Here is a 17,691-nt window from a genome sequence, read left to right as displayed (position 1 = left end):
AGGGAAGGAGTATTCAAGCAGAGAAAACAGTACATGCAAAGGCCTTGCCTGAGTCAGAGTAATGGACTCCAGGTCACTGTGGCTGGAATACAGAGGCCACAGGTAGAGGCTGAGCAGAGAGCTGTGCAAGATGAGCCCAAGAGCAAATTCCTGTCTCCTTTCATCTTTGCCCAGTGGGCATTCCAAGCAAGAAGGAGCCTCTGGCTTAAAATAAAAAATTGACATTCTCACCTGGTACAGAAATAGACCCCCAGCCATCAAAGGGGCCTCCCAGCCTTTCCAGGGACAATTATCCCCTGCCTTGGTCAGTGAAGGGAGTCACCAGCATGTACAGACACCTCCTAAGCACAGGTGGAGGGCAGGCAAGTGACTGGTTTACACTAGAGGGCAAAAAGAAATGCAAACTCTCCCACATGCCCTGTTCACAATACTGAGTTATGACTCAGCCAGTTCCCACTGCTCAACCCAGAACAGCAGCTGTCGGCAAGGCTGCGAAGCCCACAACACGGCTCACAGCAGAAGGCAGAGCAAGGAAACCATGGAGTCCTGCACTTGAGATGTCACCTCAGAGACCAAAAAAGTAGAATTCAGGAGTGCACATGAAACGACAGCCCTTTGCCATATAGAAAGCCAAGGGAAAGCAGCGCCACACCTGTCCGACAACAACCCCACAGGGCGGAGCGTCTGTGCACCTGCATGCACAGCACCCAGGGAAATCCAATGCTTTAATGGTGTCTCCCAAAGACACAGCAGCACAAGAAAAGCAGGCAGCCTGGCGCTGGATCAAGCCCGGAAACCTGTGGTGCAACGTGCTGGCAGAAGCAGCTCACACATGCTGAGACAGACAACCCAGACAGCCCAGAAGCAGAACATGTGGCGGGTCCCTCCCTTCAGGTGGTGCAGAGGTTTGAGGAGTTGGGGGATGCCTCCCTTGAGGAAAGAGAGGCAATTTCCTGTATTTCTCAACTCATGCTTGGAAAAGTGACACAAGTCTGAGGTCTAAAAGAAATCAGGCAACAAGTCAAAAGAAACCAAGTCCATTCTGCAGGAACTGGGAGCTGGGACAGGGCAAGATGATGCCCTAAGTTGTGCCTGACTTTGGGACTGGGGAATTTTCCGTATTTTACAGGTAGCTGCAGCAGCTCCTACTGGGTCTGAGGCTTAAACCTGAACCAAAGTGACAAAAAAGCAAAATCAAAGGCCCTGAGCAAAGGGGACAGGGCTGTGACCAAGTCCTCTGCGAGAAGTGGCATTGGCTGGCACAGATGGAAGGCAGGCTGGAGCACCTCCCTCCAGCTCCGTGCCTCCCTGCATCTCCCAGACATGCTCTCTGAGGCCTGGAGAAGTCAACTGGCTTCCATGGAGCCAGCCGATAGTAGAAGAGGCAGAGCTTGAGTCAGGAAAACATGACTCTAAATTCAGTGCCTTCCTAGATTTGGAATGTATTATTTTAAAAAAAAATTAAATAGGCTGGGTGCAGTGGCTTACACCTATAATACCAGCATTTTGGGAGGCTGAGGTGGGCAGATCGCTTGGGCCCAGAAGTTCAAGACCAGCCTGGTCAACATGCCAAAATGCTGTCTTTACTAAAAATACAAAAATGTTAGTTGGTCAAGGCTGCAGTGAGCCATGATCATGCCACTGCACTCGCAGCCTGGGCAACAGAGTGAGACCTTCCTTATAAAAAAAAAAAGAAAATGAAAAACAAATTTTTTTAGGCTGAGTACAGTGGCTCATGCCTGTAATCCCAGCACTTTGGGAGGCTGAGGTGGGCGGATCACAAGCTCAGGAGTTCGAGACCAGCCTGGCCAATATAGTGAAACCCCACCTCTACTAAAAATAGAAAAATTAGCTGGGCGTGGTGGTGGGCGCCTGTAATCCCAACGACTTGGGAGGCTGAAGCAGGAAAATAGATTGAACCCAGGAGGCAGAGGTTGCAGCGAGCCAAGATTGTGCCATTGCACTTTAGCCTGGGTGACAAGAGCAAGACTCTGTCTCAAAAAAAATTTTTTTTTAAATAAATAAATGAAGTGCCCCTTGCTCTATGGTGCATTATTGCTACTTCCCAGAGCACACAGTCACTGAGTAATAACAAGGGCGCAGGATTTCAAATCAACAGAACCCGTTCACATTCTGGTTCTACTCCTTACTAAGTGCAATTAATCCTTGTACTCAGTTTCCACCCCTGTCAAATAGGAACAACCCTTAGAGTCCCATCAATATACTGTAGGACTCTGGTAAGTATCCTCCAACAAGAATCACAGCTCTTCTGAGGCTGTGGTCTTCATTTTAGACAAGATATTCTGGCCAGGGAAGAAATAAAGGTCTCAATTCCTGCCCAAAAAAATTTATTCAACATATACATTTACCTTGTTTAAGACTTCTTCATCCACCAATTTCTGAGAGGAAATAAATGCTATAAAAATGGAACACATGCTGCAAAATTAAGAGAATCAGGATTAAAATAGAAACTCTGTCTAAAGAATACAAAGGATAAGTGCCAAGGCTCTAGCAGTGAAGACAAATAGGGAAACGTGCTGGGTTGCATTGATCTTATTTTCTGGCTGACCAGAAAAAGCAGCACATAGAACACTGTGCAGCCAGCATGTACCCAGCCAAGCTCAAATGTGCAACTTCTTTAACCTGGGAGCCATGAAGAACAGCAAAGTGATCACTGACAACTTGGGAGCCAGGGCTTCCAGGCAACTGCTCACCCTCTGTCCTCCCTAGGCCAAGGGCACTCCCTGTTTTGAGAGAATAGAAAAGCAGACATATTTCCAGTCTCAACCACACATCACACTTCTGCCTGTACAATTTCAGAATAAACAACTTAGAGTCAAATTCCTGGCAGAGAAACCCCATTGATTCTGACCATAAAAAAGTATAAACAGGTTCAATCATAGGCTCTGGGTAAAGATAAGAAATTACGCACAGTGGCATTCTCCAACTGTAACCCAGCCAGGAGCAGTGCATTAGGAAAAATGCCTGCCATGACGAGAGAGGAGGTGTCCCTTAGCTATGGATGCTGTTAGATGGCCTCTCATAGCAATGTGACCTGCAGGGGATAAAAAAGGCAACTCAAAACTTCTACTCATAGAGGCAGGGTCCTTATCATAAATGAAATGAATCCTAAATAGAAGCAGGTAGTTTCCTTCTTTTTGCAAAGAACAGCGTTCCAAGAGCAAGCCACAGATGTGGGATTTAAAGTCAGACATGTGAATATTCCATATCCCTAAATCCCAACAAGTTGATATCTAACAGCCCATCCAGGGAAACACGAATGAGAATGAAACCAGAGTGAGAATAAAGCCAGGACAAAGTGTTCCCTATGGCACTGGGAGATAGGCCTGTTATCAGCTCCATCCAGGGCGCAGGGTCAGGGGAAGTAGAGCGTGCAGTGCTGCCGGGAAATTGCCCAGCCAACTCCAGCCCTTATGAGGCACAGAGCCAGCTGTACAAAATTCCAGGCCTTCTCCCTCTGTTCCACTATTTGCAGGATTCAGTGGAAGGGCCTTTAATCTGGGCAGATCAGGAGGAGGCACAGCATTCAGTAAACAAAGTAAGGGATACTCAGGACTTACAAATGATAGCCAAGACCTGCTTCAAATATGGGTGTGGTTGGGAATACAAATGAAACAAGACTGGTCATGAGTTGCTAATCATTAAAGACGAACAATGAGAGCATGGGGTTTCAGTTCACCATTCTTTATTCTGAAACTGTTCCAGAATAAAAAAAAAAAGAAATCATACATATTCACTGTGGAAATTTAGGTAAATATTCAACAAAAAGCCACCAAGAAGAAAATAAGCCTGTCACCTATCAGAAAAATATAATCCTGTCACCTAAGACAACTACTGTTATCATTTTATTTAATTTCCAATCTTTTCCATATTTTTCTTTCTTTTGTTTGCAAAACAGAAGTATACTGTCCATATTGTTCTATAACCAGCTTCCCATGCCCATCTTTATCTTATGTATTATTCTAAAAATTCTTAAAATGTTAAAACATTGAGTTGTATCTTCCCTAAGGACAATTTTTCCTATAAGAGGGAGCATAGAGAGAACAAAGTTACTATTAGAGCCAACTGATACTAATATCTTACATATTTTTCTTTTCTTTTCTTTTCTTTTTTTTTTTTTTTTTTGAGACGGAGTTTCGCTCTTGTTACCCAGGCTGGAGTGCAATGGCGCCATCTGGGCTCACCGCAACCTCCGCCTCCTGGGTTCAGGCAATTCTCCTACCTCAGCCTCCTGAGTAGCTGGGATTACAGGCATGCGCCACCATGCCCGGCTAATTTTTTGTATTTTTTTAGTAGAGACGGGGTTTCACCACGTTGACCAGGATGGTCTCGATCTCTTGACCTCGTGATCCACCCGCCTCGGCCTCCCAAAGTGCTGGGATTACAGGCGTGAGCCACCGCGCCCGGCTCTTTTTTTTTTTTAAAGACAGGGTTTCACCATGTTGGTCAGGCTGGTCTTGAACTCCCAACCTCAGGTAATCCACCTGCCTTGGCCTCCAAAGTGCTTGGATTACAGGCATGAGCCACCACGCCCTGCCTCTTACATATTTTTCAAGTCATTAAATATTTTAGATAGTAAGACTGTTGCATAGTCTTTATCCCAAAGGTATTCCATAAACTACTTCCAATTTTTGTTACCATAAGGCTGTGGTGAGCCAGGAAGGATGATATATATTATAAATAGGTGATGTCAAATGAGAAAGAAAGTGCTTAGTATGCGCCTGAACATAAACTGACGGCACAAAGGAAAAGAAAAGGCGAAGAGAGACGCTGGAGGCTGACTGGCTGCATAATTCTGAGCAATTATTAACTTTCCGGGTATTCCCTTTTGTAAAGGTCATGGTGAGGTATAAGAGAAAATTTGAACAGGTACAACACTGAAACTTGCTCACAAAGTGGCTATCCGTCAACAATAATTCACCAGGTCCAGATGATGAATTTAGAAAATCTGCTGGCATCGCCTCTGAAATGCTTGAGTCTTGAAATATTGAGTTTTCAAAAGGTTGAAATGTTCATCCATCGGGGATGGCACAGGAAGGTTCCATAGACATAAGACTAGATCAAATGGCTTCTCAAAGACTACTGTGGTCCAAGCGATCAATCATGCCCTTTCAATTCATCTAATTAAATAAAATATACTCAGACACTGCTTAGGCCTGTAATTGGGGTCTTTCTTCAGAGAAAAACGAATTTCTCTCTCAAAAAAAGAAAATCCATAAAATCCTCAAGGTGGGGAGATGAAGGGGACCCTATGTCTTCCCTACACTATTTTTTTCCTACCAAGAAGCAGAATTTGGCTGAATGTCTGTGGAGAAAACACCTCCTACAGTCAATATCTGAAAGTCAGTCAAAAATAATAATTTTTCTTTCTGAATCAATGTCACAAACTATTTTGTGAAAATTTGAAAGGTTCAGAACTGAATACATTCTAGCTATGTTCCATGTGGCTCTCTCAGACTGATAAAAGACACCAGGGACTTCTGAATCAAACCATTTGGCTCTGGCCAGCAGCTGGGAAGAGGCCATACTGCAGCCGTCCTGGATAGGAAGCCACTGCTATCTTCTTCTCCAGGAGGGGCCCACGGACTCTGTGACGAGCAGAACTACAGTGGGACCAAGAGAACGGCAGATGGCCCTGCTGCTTTCTTTACATTTGACCTTCTCCTTATTCATTTCCATCTGCCATTTTGGTTTTTTATTTCAAAAAGGACAACTGCAGTTTTCTTCCCATCTTGTCAAGGATTGAGTGGAGAGGAAACATGAGTCTGTGTGACACACTAGACTCAAGTTCTGAGGTCAGAAACTATGTAAGTGAGCAATTAAGTGCTTATCATTAGTAAGTGAATAGCAGCTGCAGGCTCTCTAGACTGAGTTCTAGCCTCTGACCCTGCCATCCCCAAATGGAAGAGTCCCCACCTATTTTGTTTTTGTTTTTTTCTGTTTTTCTGTTTTTTGTTTTTTTTTTAAGACGGGGGTTTCACCATGTTGGTCAGGCTGGTCTTGAACTCCCGACCTCAGGTGATCCGCCCGCCTTGGCCTCCAAAGAGTCCCCACCTATTGAAGAATCTGCCAGAATTTCCCAGAAAGCATTACCAATTATTCACACTCTATTGATGACCACTATGAAAAAATCTAAATGTATACACAAAGACTAGGAAGAGACACACATTTTTAAAGTATGTGTTATGATAGTGAATTCAAGAGTGGTTTTTTTTTTGTTGTTGTTGTTATTGGGTTGTTTCAACAGTAGAAAATTATTTTAAGACTATGTTATTATCAACATTCCATTTATATATTTTGCTAAGATTGGAACCTCTCGGAGCGTGAGTTCATTTCTGATCTAAGTCTAGGCCCTCCCTCTGGATTCATATATCACAGAGAAGCAGGAGGTAAACAAATAACTAGAATTGCAACCAAAGATGCCACACAATTCTTTTTCAACTGGGTTTCCCAAAAAAGCAATCTCCAAGCTTTGCCAAAATTGATCCAGAAAGTTCTACAAGCTTCTATGCCTATGACTTGACCTTTACTTTTTTCCCCTGAAAAGAAACCAAAAAGCCAATGTATAAATGCATAACAGCTGTCTTCTGGCAGACAGTACTCCATTGCACACAACCACACCCTGACACAGAGACATACACCAGCCCAATCCATTCCTGAGCTCCGGCTGATTTGATTGCTGTAGATTTCCCAGAGGTTCCACTGAGCTCACTCTCTGACTTTGGAGGGGTCAGGAGACACATGCTGGGGCATTCAAAGTCTCCTGCAGGAAGTACCAACACCCACTGATGCTCTCTACCTTGACCTTCCTGTGCAGGGACAAGACCAGAAAGGAAAGTTACCTTGCAGACAGCAGCCTGGAGTACTGCATCAAAGCCCCCCTCAGGGGCATCTCGGTTCCGGGACACCCTCTGTTTCCGAACTTCCTCATTGAAGCTGTCCACTCTGTCTGTGAGAGGCAGCAGATGGCGGAACCCAAAGGAGGGGACGCAATTTGGAAACAACTTGTAACTAGAGAGAAAGAAGAGAAGAGTCACTTTTCCATCATTGTCTGTAAATCTTAACCAAGTGTTCTGAGCATTCACTGAGTGCCTTGAGAGGCACCAATAAATATTTACCCAGCCACCTACTACGTGCCCATAGGACAGGCACAGCAAGCAAAGATAAATAACATAGTCCTTACTCTCCAAACATCAGCCCTAAACAGCAGGCAAGGCAGCATACGTCAAGTTGTAGATGAATGGTACGGGCAACTGGTTCAAAGGAAACAGAGATAACAGTAGGCTACTGTGATTGGAGGAAGACTTGACATGGGCCTTGAAAGATGTGTGGGACCCAAGGTGTGGGCCAGCCTAGGCAGAATGGAGAGGAAATGTCCTCTGGGCTAAGAACGTGGACTATGTCCAGTGAGGGCAATGTAAGTGGAGTTACTCCATGCAGCCAGCTTCTACATCGATTCTGCTGCTGCTGCCATGTGACAAAGGATCACAGGATCACATAACCTCATCATGTCAACCCACTCAGTAACCAGGATGTGCAGGCACATGAACAAATGCTCAATGGAACAGGAATGAAAACATCTTATCTGCTTCTTCATTCATTTCTAAATATTGTACTGACAAACTACCAATTCTGCTAAATGCAATAAAAATTATTTAGAAACTAAGCATCTTCAAATGGAAAGTTGTATCTGGAATTGGGAAAGAAGGAAGTATTGCACAGTAATAGGTTAATATCAAGCCTTTCTCCTGAAATATTGGGTGATCTCCTTTTCAGTCTTCTGTGGAGACTACAGCTGGCCCCATTCCTGAAGGAATTTACTTTCCATTACAGCTCTAAGAGTTTCAGCTTGATCTAGAGCTAACAAAATTGGAAGAGAGAGCTTATATTGTTTTACAAATGGGTTCACAAAGTAAAGGGAAGAGGTGAGAGTGTCCCAGCCAAAGAAGAGCATGTGCAAGAGTCCTGTGGCAGGAGCAAGCACAGAGCCCAAGGACAGAAGGTGGCTAGGGGGGCTGCAGTGCAGAGCAAGGGGTGAGGATGGGCGAGGAGGAGCCTGGAAGGCAGGCTGGGCTGAACTGTGCAGGGTGTCTAACTGTGTTAAGGAAGTGCCTCTTTCAGAATAAATGAATGATGGAAAATGAGCACTAACAGGCCTGAGGGAAAGGCTTTATAATCTAATTCAAGCTGCACGCCTGAGAAAGAAAACAGCTAGGAGGACCCTGCCTTAACTGCCGTCAAAAAGCAGCCTCACCAGGGCAGGTCTGGGCAGGCTCCTCTGTAAAGAGGCAATCTTTGGCTCTCTAAGGGGCCATTCCATTCCCTTTCAGGGCTACAGTCCCTGCTCCATCCACACAGTCACAACAGCACAGCACAGCGTCCCCAGCAACAGGCCCACCCTGCAGAGAATCAATCAGTCCCACTCCTGTGATACTCGCCGCTCTCCCTCTCGAGGCCAAGGCCGGCAGGAGGGGCGATGAACTCTCCCTGCCTGGCTTTCCTTTGTGTTTCTTTCTTCTCCTTTCCTGAAATCTTCATGAACGCCTTGTGCTTGGACAGGTGGAACTCGCTTTTAACCTTATCCTCCGGCCACCCAAACTTTCCATTACCTCCTGGTTTTGTCATAAAAAGAACAATCATGGATATTACATTCCCAGCTGGAAGGAGGAACTGAGGTCCCAACTGCAGCTACTTGGCAAGTGGATAACAGGCCCAGAAGGAAGTAAATCTATCCAAACTCTTCCCGTCTCTCTTCCTCCAAGATCCTGCACTCTCCTATGTGGCTCTGGCCCATGATTTAGGACTTCAGGTGTGTGTTTTTGTTACACTTGGTCAGCTCCGTTGTGGACAGGGAGGAAAAACACTGAATAATAATTGCTGTTTTACCAGGAAAGCTGTGAGTAACTCACTACAGCTCAGCATGTTTTACCTCCTCCCTTTCACTCCTGCAAACAGAAAACACCAATGAGCAGATACATTTTTACTGCAAAGAATGACTGTTAAGAAGTTAGCAATGAGAAAAGCAGTTGCCAGAGAAAAGCCTTCATTGCAGAGAACTGACTATAACCAAGCCAGAGTCACTTCATACCAAGAGGTGACTTGGTATGAGCTTCATCACACAGACCCTAGGCGTGTCTCCACTGCCACCGGGATAGGATGTCACCTGTGACAAGTTATCTGACTTAATCCAGAACAGCCATCTGAGTGGCCTGAAGACCTGGATGTTTTGGGGTCATGCCAGGAGACTATCCCATCCCTCTTGTGTGTCTGTGCTATAGGACCCCAGATAAGCGCCATGCACACGGAGTTATTAAATTGAGGATTATTAATAAGGGAGATAAAAAAATAAAACATATATGGTTAAAGAGCCAAGGGAGTGTCTGTATGTATAAAAAGTGAATCCAATTTGAAGACACTAGACCAAGACAAATCCAGAAAATAATCTAATGCCTCAGGACAATATCATGGATCAAGCTGACATGGAAAGGCTCTCCTCTAACTCTAATCATATGGAACCACTGGATAAAATGTAATTAAAAATTTTTTAATATATACCCTAGACTGGAAGCTTAGAAAGTAAATCCCAGAAATGAAGAGGAAACTGTTCAATAAATGAATGAAACTTTCAGAAGTATTTGGTTTTGGTGAAAAGAAAAAAAAAGAAAGGAAAGAAAGGAAGAGAAAGAAAGAAAGAGAAAGAGAGGGAAAGAGAGAAAGACAGAGAGAGAGAAAGAGAGAGAAGGAGTCAAAAACCAAAAAACCAAATGAATGGACTTAAAAGAATTGGTGGGGGCCAGATGCCGTGGCTCACACCTGTGATCTCAGCACTTTGGGAGGCTGAGGCAGGCAGATCACCTGAGGTCAGGAGTTCAAGACCAGCCTGGCCAATGTGGTGAAACCCCATCTCTACTTAAAAGACAGAAATTAGCTGGGCATAGTGGTGAGCGCCTATAATCCCAGGTATGCAGGAGGCTGAGACAGGAGAATCACTTGAACCTAGGAGGTGGAAGTTGCAGTGAGCTGAGATCGCACCACTGCACTCCAGCCTGAGTAACAGAGCAGGACTCTGTCTCAAAAGAAGAATAGGTGGGAAATGAGCAGGCACTTATTCCAAGGACCCCCCAATGTGTCAGGCCTTGACTGAGGCCCCATGGGCTTGCAGCAGGGTCTACCATAAAAAGATGCTGAGCCTCAGTCCTGCACAGGGCTGAACACTGGAATAGGGCTCTCTGCACAAAGCCGAGCGCTACAAAGAGCTGTGTGCCACTAAAGCCAGAAAGGGAAACACTCCAGCTACTGGTCTAGGAAAGCGGCACAGAAGCTGACCATCTACCATGAGTGAGATGAATTACCCAAAAAAACTGTAACTCCAGGCCTGAGCAATTGGAACACACTGCTTTTACGGCAAAGAAATCCCCAAATGAAAAATTAACAGAAAAACTAGTCCTACGGTGAACTTGGAGATTCTCAACAGCAGCAAACATAAAACTGCTCTGCAGGGATGCCCCCACAACCTCCAGTGAAGATGTACTAGTGAAAAGCTTGTAAATCGCAAGAGAAACAATTCATAAGGGTATGTCAGTAGGTCCAATACACTGACCTGCTGTAGATCCCCCTGAAGGATCCATAATTCAAGAAGCAGAAACAGAATAATTTAGAACACTTTAGGCCAGGCACAGTGGCTCACACCTGTAATCCCAGCACTTTGGGAGGCAGAGGCGGGCGGATCAACTGAGGTCAAGAGTTCAAGACCAGCCTGGCCAACATGGTGAAACCCCATTTCTACTAAAAATACAAAGATTAGCCAGGTGTGGTGGTGGATGCCTATAATACCAGTTACTCAGGAGGCTAAGGCAGGAGAATCACTTGATCCCAGGAGATGTAGGATGCTGTGCTGCCTGGATGTGGGGAGACAAAGCTTGGCCTGCTCACCAAGCCACGGTGTGCCCCTGCGGTGTGCGTGTGGTGAGTTGAGATGGTGCCACTGCACTCCAGCCTAGGCGACAGAACGAAACTCTATCATAAATAAATAAATTAACTAATTAAAATAAAATACTTTACAACAAAGATATTTAAAACATTCAAAGAGAGGAAAGAATAGAAACCAAAAGCCAGATAGGCTATTGTTAGAAAAATAAAACAGAAGGTTCTGGAAAAAAAAATTAGTATGAAAAACAGAAGGGTCTAAAAAAGAACCAAATATAAATTAAACAAATGAAAAACATAGTCACTGAAATTCAAAAATGAAATTTCAGTAAATGGATTAAACAGTTGAAGAGCTCAATGGTAAACTGGAAGAAATGTAGCTAAGAGAGAAAAAGGTAGAAAATATGGGAGAAAAATTAAGACACAAAGTTTAGTAGGAGAAATTTCAACTGACATCGAACAGTATCAGAGAAACTAGGAGACAGGAAATAGGCAAAGAGAGATCATGCCTGTACTCTCAGATTAAACAAGCAGACCAAGTTATATGCAACAGGAGAGAACTCTCTGTTGTTTTTTTTGAGACGGAGTCTTGCTTTGTTGTCCAGGCTGCAGTGCAGTGGTGCCATCTCAGCTCACTGCAGCCTCTGCCTCCTGCATTCAAGCAATTCTCCTGTCTCAGCCTCCTGAGTAGCTGGGATTACAGGAGCCTGCCACCAAGCTGGGTTACTTTTTGTATTTTTAGTAGAAACAGGGTTTTGCCATGTTGGCCAGGCTGGTCTCAAACTCCTGACCTCAAGTGATCTGCCTATCTCAGCCTTCCAAAGGTTTAAGAACAGCTGGGATTACAGGTGTGAGCCACCACGCCCGGCCTTAGCAATATAAATAAAAATCCAACCTAGATACATTGGTGTGCATATAATTATAGAATAAGAAAAACACAGGAAAATACTAAAGCCCACCAGAGACAAGGAAAATGATTAGACAGATAGAAAGCTTAATATCAGCCACAAGAGATGCCAGAAGACAATGGAATAGCACCTTCAAGGCTGTGAAGGAATGGTATGACTTCTTGGGAGAAATGCGCAAAGGTAAAAATATAAATGGGGATGAAAGGTATCATCTCACTTGCACAAAATTTTACAAGATACGTATTTCAACAACAACCCAATACCTCTAACAAGAGAAAAAATGTTCAGAACTGGAAATAACGTGCCAAATTAATCCTTCAAACCTTATATCAGTGAATATCATGTGACTCTTCCCAGTGAAACGGTACCTATTACTCGGAATAGCATTAAGCAGTTCCTTAATCTGATGATTAAATTACTCTAAGCGTTTCTTCCCATGGCAGCCCTGGTACTTCTTACTTCAGATTTCACATTTCTGGTGCAGTCTATGACGGGAAGGGATGAGTCTAGGATTTGGATCCTTTGGCAGAAATACTGGGAGCAGAAGAAGGAGGGACAAACATTAGGGCAGTCCCATGCACACTGGCTCTCTCTTCAGAGCTGTCCTGCACAGTGATTAAATCCCTTCTCCTGACTTCCTCATCTCCTTGAAACTTCCCGGGGGCTAATGCTGCTTCCACCACAGGAGAGAAACACCTAACTGAAGGTGCCATTGGAGCTTAAGAAGGGCTGTGGTTTTCCACAGCAGCTGGATGAAAGGGATAGTTTGACAAGGATGAACAAACATTCCTGAGCTGAGGCATGGAACGGAGGCAGGTGCAACCGGCCAGCTGCAAGACAAGAGGGAGTGGTAGGAACTGTGGCAGCCAAACAACCTGTGGTCCAAGCCCAGCTTTCCCAGATCTCCCAGTTTTTCAAGAAAACCTAGAAATCCTAGTTATTCTCAATTAGATTTTCTGATTTAAAAAAAATGTTGGTAACTATCTCAGAGTGCTACCAACAGAAGACAAACAAAGCACACGTATAGGCTGGCTCAGGCCCAGGAACAGCCAGATTACATCCCCAAGAGTGTGCCCTTCTCTCCGAGGAGCAGTGGGAAATCTCTGAGTAGACGCAGGATGCTGTGCTGCCTGGACGTGCGGAGATAAAGCTTGGCCTCCTCACCAAGCCACACTGTGCCCCGCGCTGCGCATGCCTCCTCAGCTTAGGGAAGAGAGCTTCGCATAACTCAGGCCCGAGGTTTCCTTCCATGCTCTCCTTCTTCACTGCACTTCCTGCCTTACAATCAGCTTCAGTGTGCCTTGTACTCACTGTCAAGAGTTTTACTGTCTGCAAGGGGGTCTGCCTTTGAGGGCTTAGAGAGCGAGCTCTGAATAAGTAATGTGTCATAAGCTTGAATGTTTAAATGCTGAGCGCCTGGAGCCAGCCCTTGATTCTCTGCCAGCTTCCAATCTAGAATCTGTCAGTGGATGGGCCTTGGAAGAATGAAAGTGGGGACACACCCTATCTGTCTGGAGAAAGGTCCCAATTAGGACAGAAGTGAAAAGAAGCAAATAAAATCACTACTCCCGATGAATTGAAAAAAGGCTTGGTAAAGGCTTGCATTAGGATGGTGCTGCTCCTGGTAAGTAGCAAACTTCAACAAAATACACTTGGCACCTGGACTTAGCTGAAAGGGCCTTGGAGACAGGATCAAAGTAATAATAATTCCTGTGGCCACCTGTTGCCAGGAGGAAGCTAAACCCAGCAAATAATGACACTTAGTGCCTCTTCGTGGTTAAAGAATTTGAAGTTTCATTTGTATTTAAAACTTTTTCTTGTCTTATTGTTTTTCCACCAGTGTCAGTTCCCAACCCCTGGACATCTAAGGCACCTTCTAGGAGAGTGTACAGGAGGGTGCAGAGGGATTCAGAAGCACCCATGCCACCAGCACACTGACGTGCTCCCATCACCAGCCCAACTTGGAGCTGGGAGCTCTGAAGGCTACCAAAGAGGACTTGTGGAGAGAGGAGGACTCAGGGTTTAAGAACAGCTCTTTCTCCTTGGTGGCAACTGGAAGACCAAGAAATGAGAATGGTATCACAAGATGGAAGGAGCTGGATCCCTGAGTTACTGCCTGGAGAGCTGCCAAGGAAAGTTGCTCAGACCTCATCAGATTTTGCACAACCAAAAACAAAAAATCCTTTCATTATGTTGAGCCACTGAGATCTGGAGATTGTGCATTACTGCAGTATAGCATAGCCTACCATTATCCTCAGGTAAGCCCCTAGGGGATGGGGGTAGGGTGGTTTTGGAGCAGGTATTATTACTTAGCCTAAGGTAAAGTATCTGTGTTGTAGTCTGATTTGGATGGGGAAGAAGGCATTATATTAAATGCAAATGCAGGCTGGGTGCAGGTGGCTTACGCCTGTAATCCCAGCACTTTGGGAGGCCAAGGTGGGTGGATCACCTTAAGTCAGGGGTTCAAGACCAACCTGGCCAACACAGTGAAACCCCATCTCTACTAAAAATACAAAAATCAGCTGGGTGTGGTGGCATGAGCCTGTAATCCCAGCTACTTGGGAGGCTGAGGCAGGAGAACTGGCTTGAACCCAGGAGGTGAAGGTTACAGTAAGCCAAGATTGTGCCACTGCACTCCAGCCTGGATGATAGAGAGAGATTAGGTCTCAAAAAAAATGCAAATGTAGACTCTAAAAATAGCTTGTCTGTATTCATATTCCAGTTCTGCCCTTTGCTATTTGCATAATATTGGGTAAGTTTTTCTCTCTAGGCCTCAGTTTCCCCATGTTTAAAATCTGGCTTATACCTACCTTAGAGACCTCAACAGATTGTTATGAGTTTAAATGAGATAATCCATAGAAAATATTTAGTATGAGGCTTGATACTTAGTTAAAACTTAAGTCTTAGTTGTTCCCTGTTCTCTTTTGGACTTTACATCCCAAACCCTCACTCAAGTTAAATATGGAGATGAGGAAGCAAAAGTTGGAAGTTACCATTCACTGTCATCACTTGCATAATCTTGACATTTAAAGAAACTCCTGAAAGACTAAAAAGAAAAGAAACCAACCTAGTAGAGGTTGTTGCATGGGCTGAAGAATGCAATCCCCTCATACAACCACCACCCTCAACATGCACACAAACACTCCATGGCAGAGACCTGTTCACCAATCCTATTTCTTTTAATTCCTGGGCATTCAGCTATACCAGTTCCCAGCCTCCTGGCTCAGTTCTGTTCCATCTAGTAGCATGTGGGAGTGGGCATGGCCAAAGCCTATCCTCCTATGCAATATCCTCCAGGCAGCATGACCTTAGAAGCCGTGTGTGGAAGATGGTAAAGCTGAAAGATGGAAGGCACTGCGTCCCTGAGTCACTGCTTGCAGGAGAAGCTGCATGGATGAAGAGACCCAGTTGGATTTGACGAGCAGGACTAATAAACTTCCAGCAAGTTTGACCCATGATACACTTTGTTGTTATAGACTTGTTGCAGCAGTTAGAGACACCTGTTTTCTAATAAAATGTCAAATCTTTTCTAGTTCAGGTGTTTGACTTGTGTTGAAAAAAATGCTTACCTTTTAAACAGGATTTTAATTTAAATTTGTGGGAATAAGTTATAGTTATTGATGGAAAAACAACAGGAACAAATTTTGAATTCATTTCTCCCAAGCGCCTCAACCAAGTTACTGCAAGCAAGGGGAAAGTTTAAGTTGCCCTGCCTGCTGCCTCCCTGATAATCTGGGTCCATCACTCCCTGAGGACATTTTCTGAATTCTATTAATGTGAGCAAATGGTGCTGTGCAAGGCAGGCAGGAAAATCAAGGGGTTATGAACATTTTATCTTTGCAAGCTTGTGACAGTTCATTCACTTATTCACATGTCAGAAAAGGAGAGAATGTGTGCTCATCATTAATCAAATTAAACACCTAAGCCTGGCCAACCCTCCTAACCATGCCTTCCCTAATTCTTTCTTTGAGCTAAATTTTCCTGCTACTCCATTCTCCCACCCTGAAGTACCCAACAGAAGAGCAACTGGTCACTTACCCAATGCATGGATTGGTCTGGTACCTCGGTGCTGTGTAGGAGAAAGGAGAAATGTCCTTATCGACAAAAGACCCGAACCCCAACCGGAAGTTGCTGGTGAGCTTCCTCATCTCCTCTGCGAGTTTCGTGCCCAGGTTCCGGATGTTGTCCAAGTCATCCTTCATGGACAGGGAGAGGTCCATCAGGTAGTACAGGTCCACAGGATAGTCTTCCACCTGGCGAACCTGCAGCTGGAAGGTGGTCTTGTCACCTGCACCAACAGAGAGGCCATGCGTGTTAGAGGCTGTGCGACCTGCTGAGGGCTGAGTGATGGGATTTGCTTTCAAGGCTGGCTTACCTCTTACTTTTCTTTAGTGATTGTGTGCCTCCCACAAGAAAGATTTTGTTGGAAGCAAAGCACCTGAAGGGAATATGGTGCTGAGGATGGAGGCCTGAGTTCTCCTTCCCAAACATTGGGCTTAGCATTTCCTTTTTTATTTTATTTTTGTGAGACAGAGTGTTGCTCTGTCACCCAGGCTGGAGGGAAGTGGGGCAGTCTTGGCTCAATGCAACCTCTACCTCCTATGTTCAAGCAATTCTCAAGCCTCAGCCTTCTGAGTAGCTGAGATTACAACTGTCCACCACCATGCCCAGCTAATTTTTGCATATTTAGTAGACACAGGGTTTCCCCATGTTGGCCAGGCTGGTCTTGAACTCCTGGCCTCAAGTTATCCACCTACCTCAGCCTCCCAAAGTGCTGGGATTACAGGCGTGAGCCACCACGCCTGGCCTGGGTTTAGCATTTCTAAGGAAACTCCTTAACAACCAGGCTCCTTGGTGGTGTTCTGTCATCTCAGCAACAAGGACCCTCGGGTCATCAGCGGACAGTGAGCCAGACAATTTCATGGACACAAACCGGGTGGAGAGTAGCCCACCAACCACATACCAACTCCAGCGAAAGACCCAGCCATGATGGAAATGTGTGTGTGAAACAAAAGGCAAGGAAGAAAGGAACAAAAGAGAGATATGGGCCTGAGTGGGGAAGAATCAAGTTGGGGACAGAGATATGCAAGGCAAGGGAGGGCAGAGAAACAAAGATGGTTGTTTAAAATTTCCCAATGGGCAAAAATACACATGCCTATGCCATATCACCTGCTTTTGTTTCTATTTCCCTCACCATTTACCAGACTAGTATTTGGTTTGGGGGGCGTATTTGATGTTTTGGGACATCACGGTCACAACTCATTATCATCAGAAACTTCTTATACAAATACAGGAAGACGGATTCCAGAATTTAGCTCCATCAAAAAAAGAAAACGAGAAGAGAAAAGTCACCCTAGATTTGTCTACCAGCTACAATAAGATAGCCAACAGGCAGAGAAAAGGAGAATTAATTCAGAGGAAAAGAACAGAGAGGAAAGCCAGTCTCACCCTATAGAGTTCAAAGAGAGGCTCACGTCAGAGCAAGGACCCAGGCCAGGATAATGATCCTCTTTTCCCCCCTGAGACAGAATCTTGCTCTGTTGCCCAGGCTGGAGTGTAGTGACGTGATATTGGCTCACTGCAACCTCCAGTTCCCAGGTTCAAGTAATTATTTTGCCTCAGAATCCCGAGTAGCTAGGACTACAGGTGTGCACCACCACGCCCAGCTAATTTTTGTATTTTTAGTAGTGATGGGGTTTCATCATATTGTCCATGCTCATCTTGAACTCCTGACCTCGTGATCCACCCACCTCGGCCTCCCAAAGTGCTAGGATTACAGGTGTGAGCCACGATGCCCAGCCAGATAATGATCTTGAAATCATTTCATAATTTATAA

At 44.9% G+C, this 17,691-nt stretch overlaps 1 protein-coding gene across 1 annotated transcript in view; it reads right to left on the bottom strand.

Moving 5' to 3' along the window:
- ITGB5 (integrin subunit beta 5) overlaps positions 1-17,691 on the bottom strand; it is a 125,359-nt gene that overhangs the window by 71,196 nt on the left and 36,472 nt on the right. The window contains exons 4-5 of the mRNA XM_012473867.3: positions 15,894-16,143; positions 6,864-7,032 (exon numbers count right to left, since the gene is read on the bottom strand). Of these exons, the coding sequence (XP_012329290.2) occupies positions 6,864-7,032; positions 15,894-16,143 (419 nt within the window). The remainder of the gene's footprint in view (positions 1-6,863; positions 7,033-15,893; positions 16,144-17,691) is intronic.

This window comes from Aotus nancymaae, unplaced genomic scaffold, assembly GCF_030222135.1.
Source record: "Aotus nancymaae isolate 86718 unplaced genomic scaffold, 86718_ANA_hifiasm-v0.15.2.pri h1tg000046l, whole genome shotgun sequence".
Lineage (NCBI taxonomy): Eukaryota > Metazoa > Chordata > Mammalia > Primates > Aotidae > Aotus > Aotus nancymaae.
The sequence above is the reverse complement of the archived record's forward strand: the minus strand, read 5'-3'. Positions and strand labels throughout refer to the sequence as shown.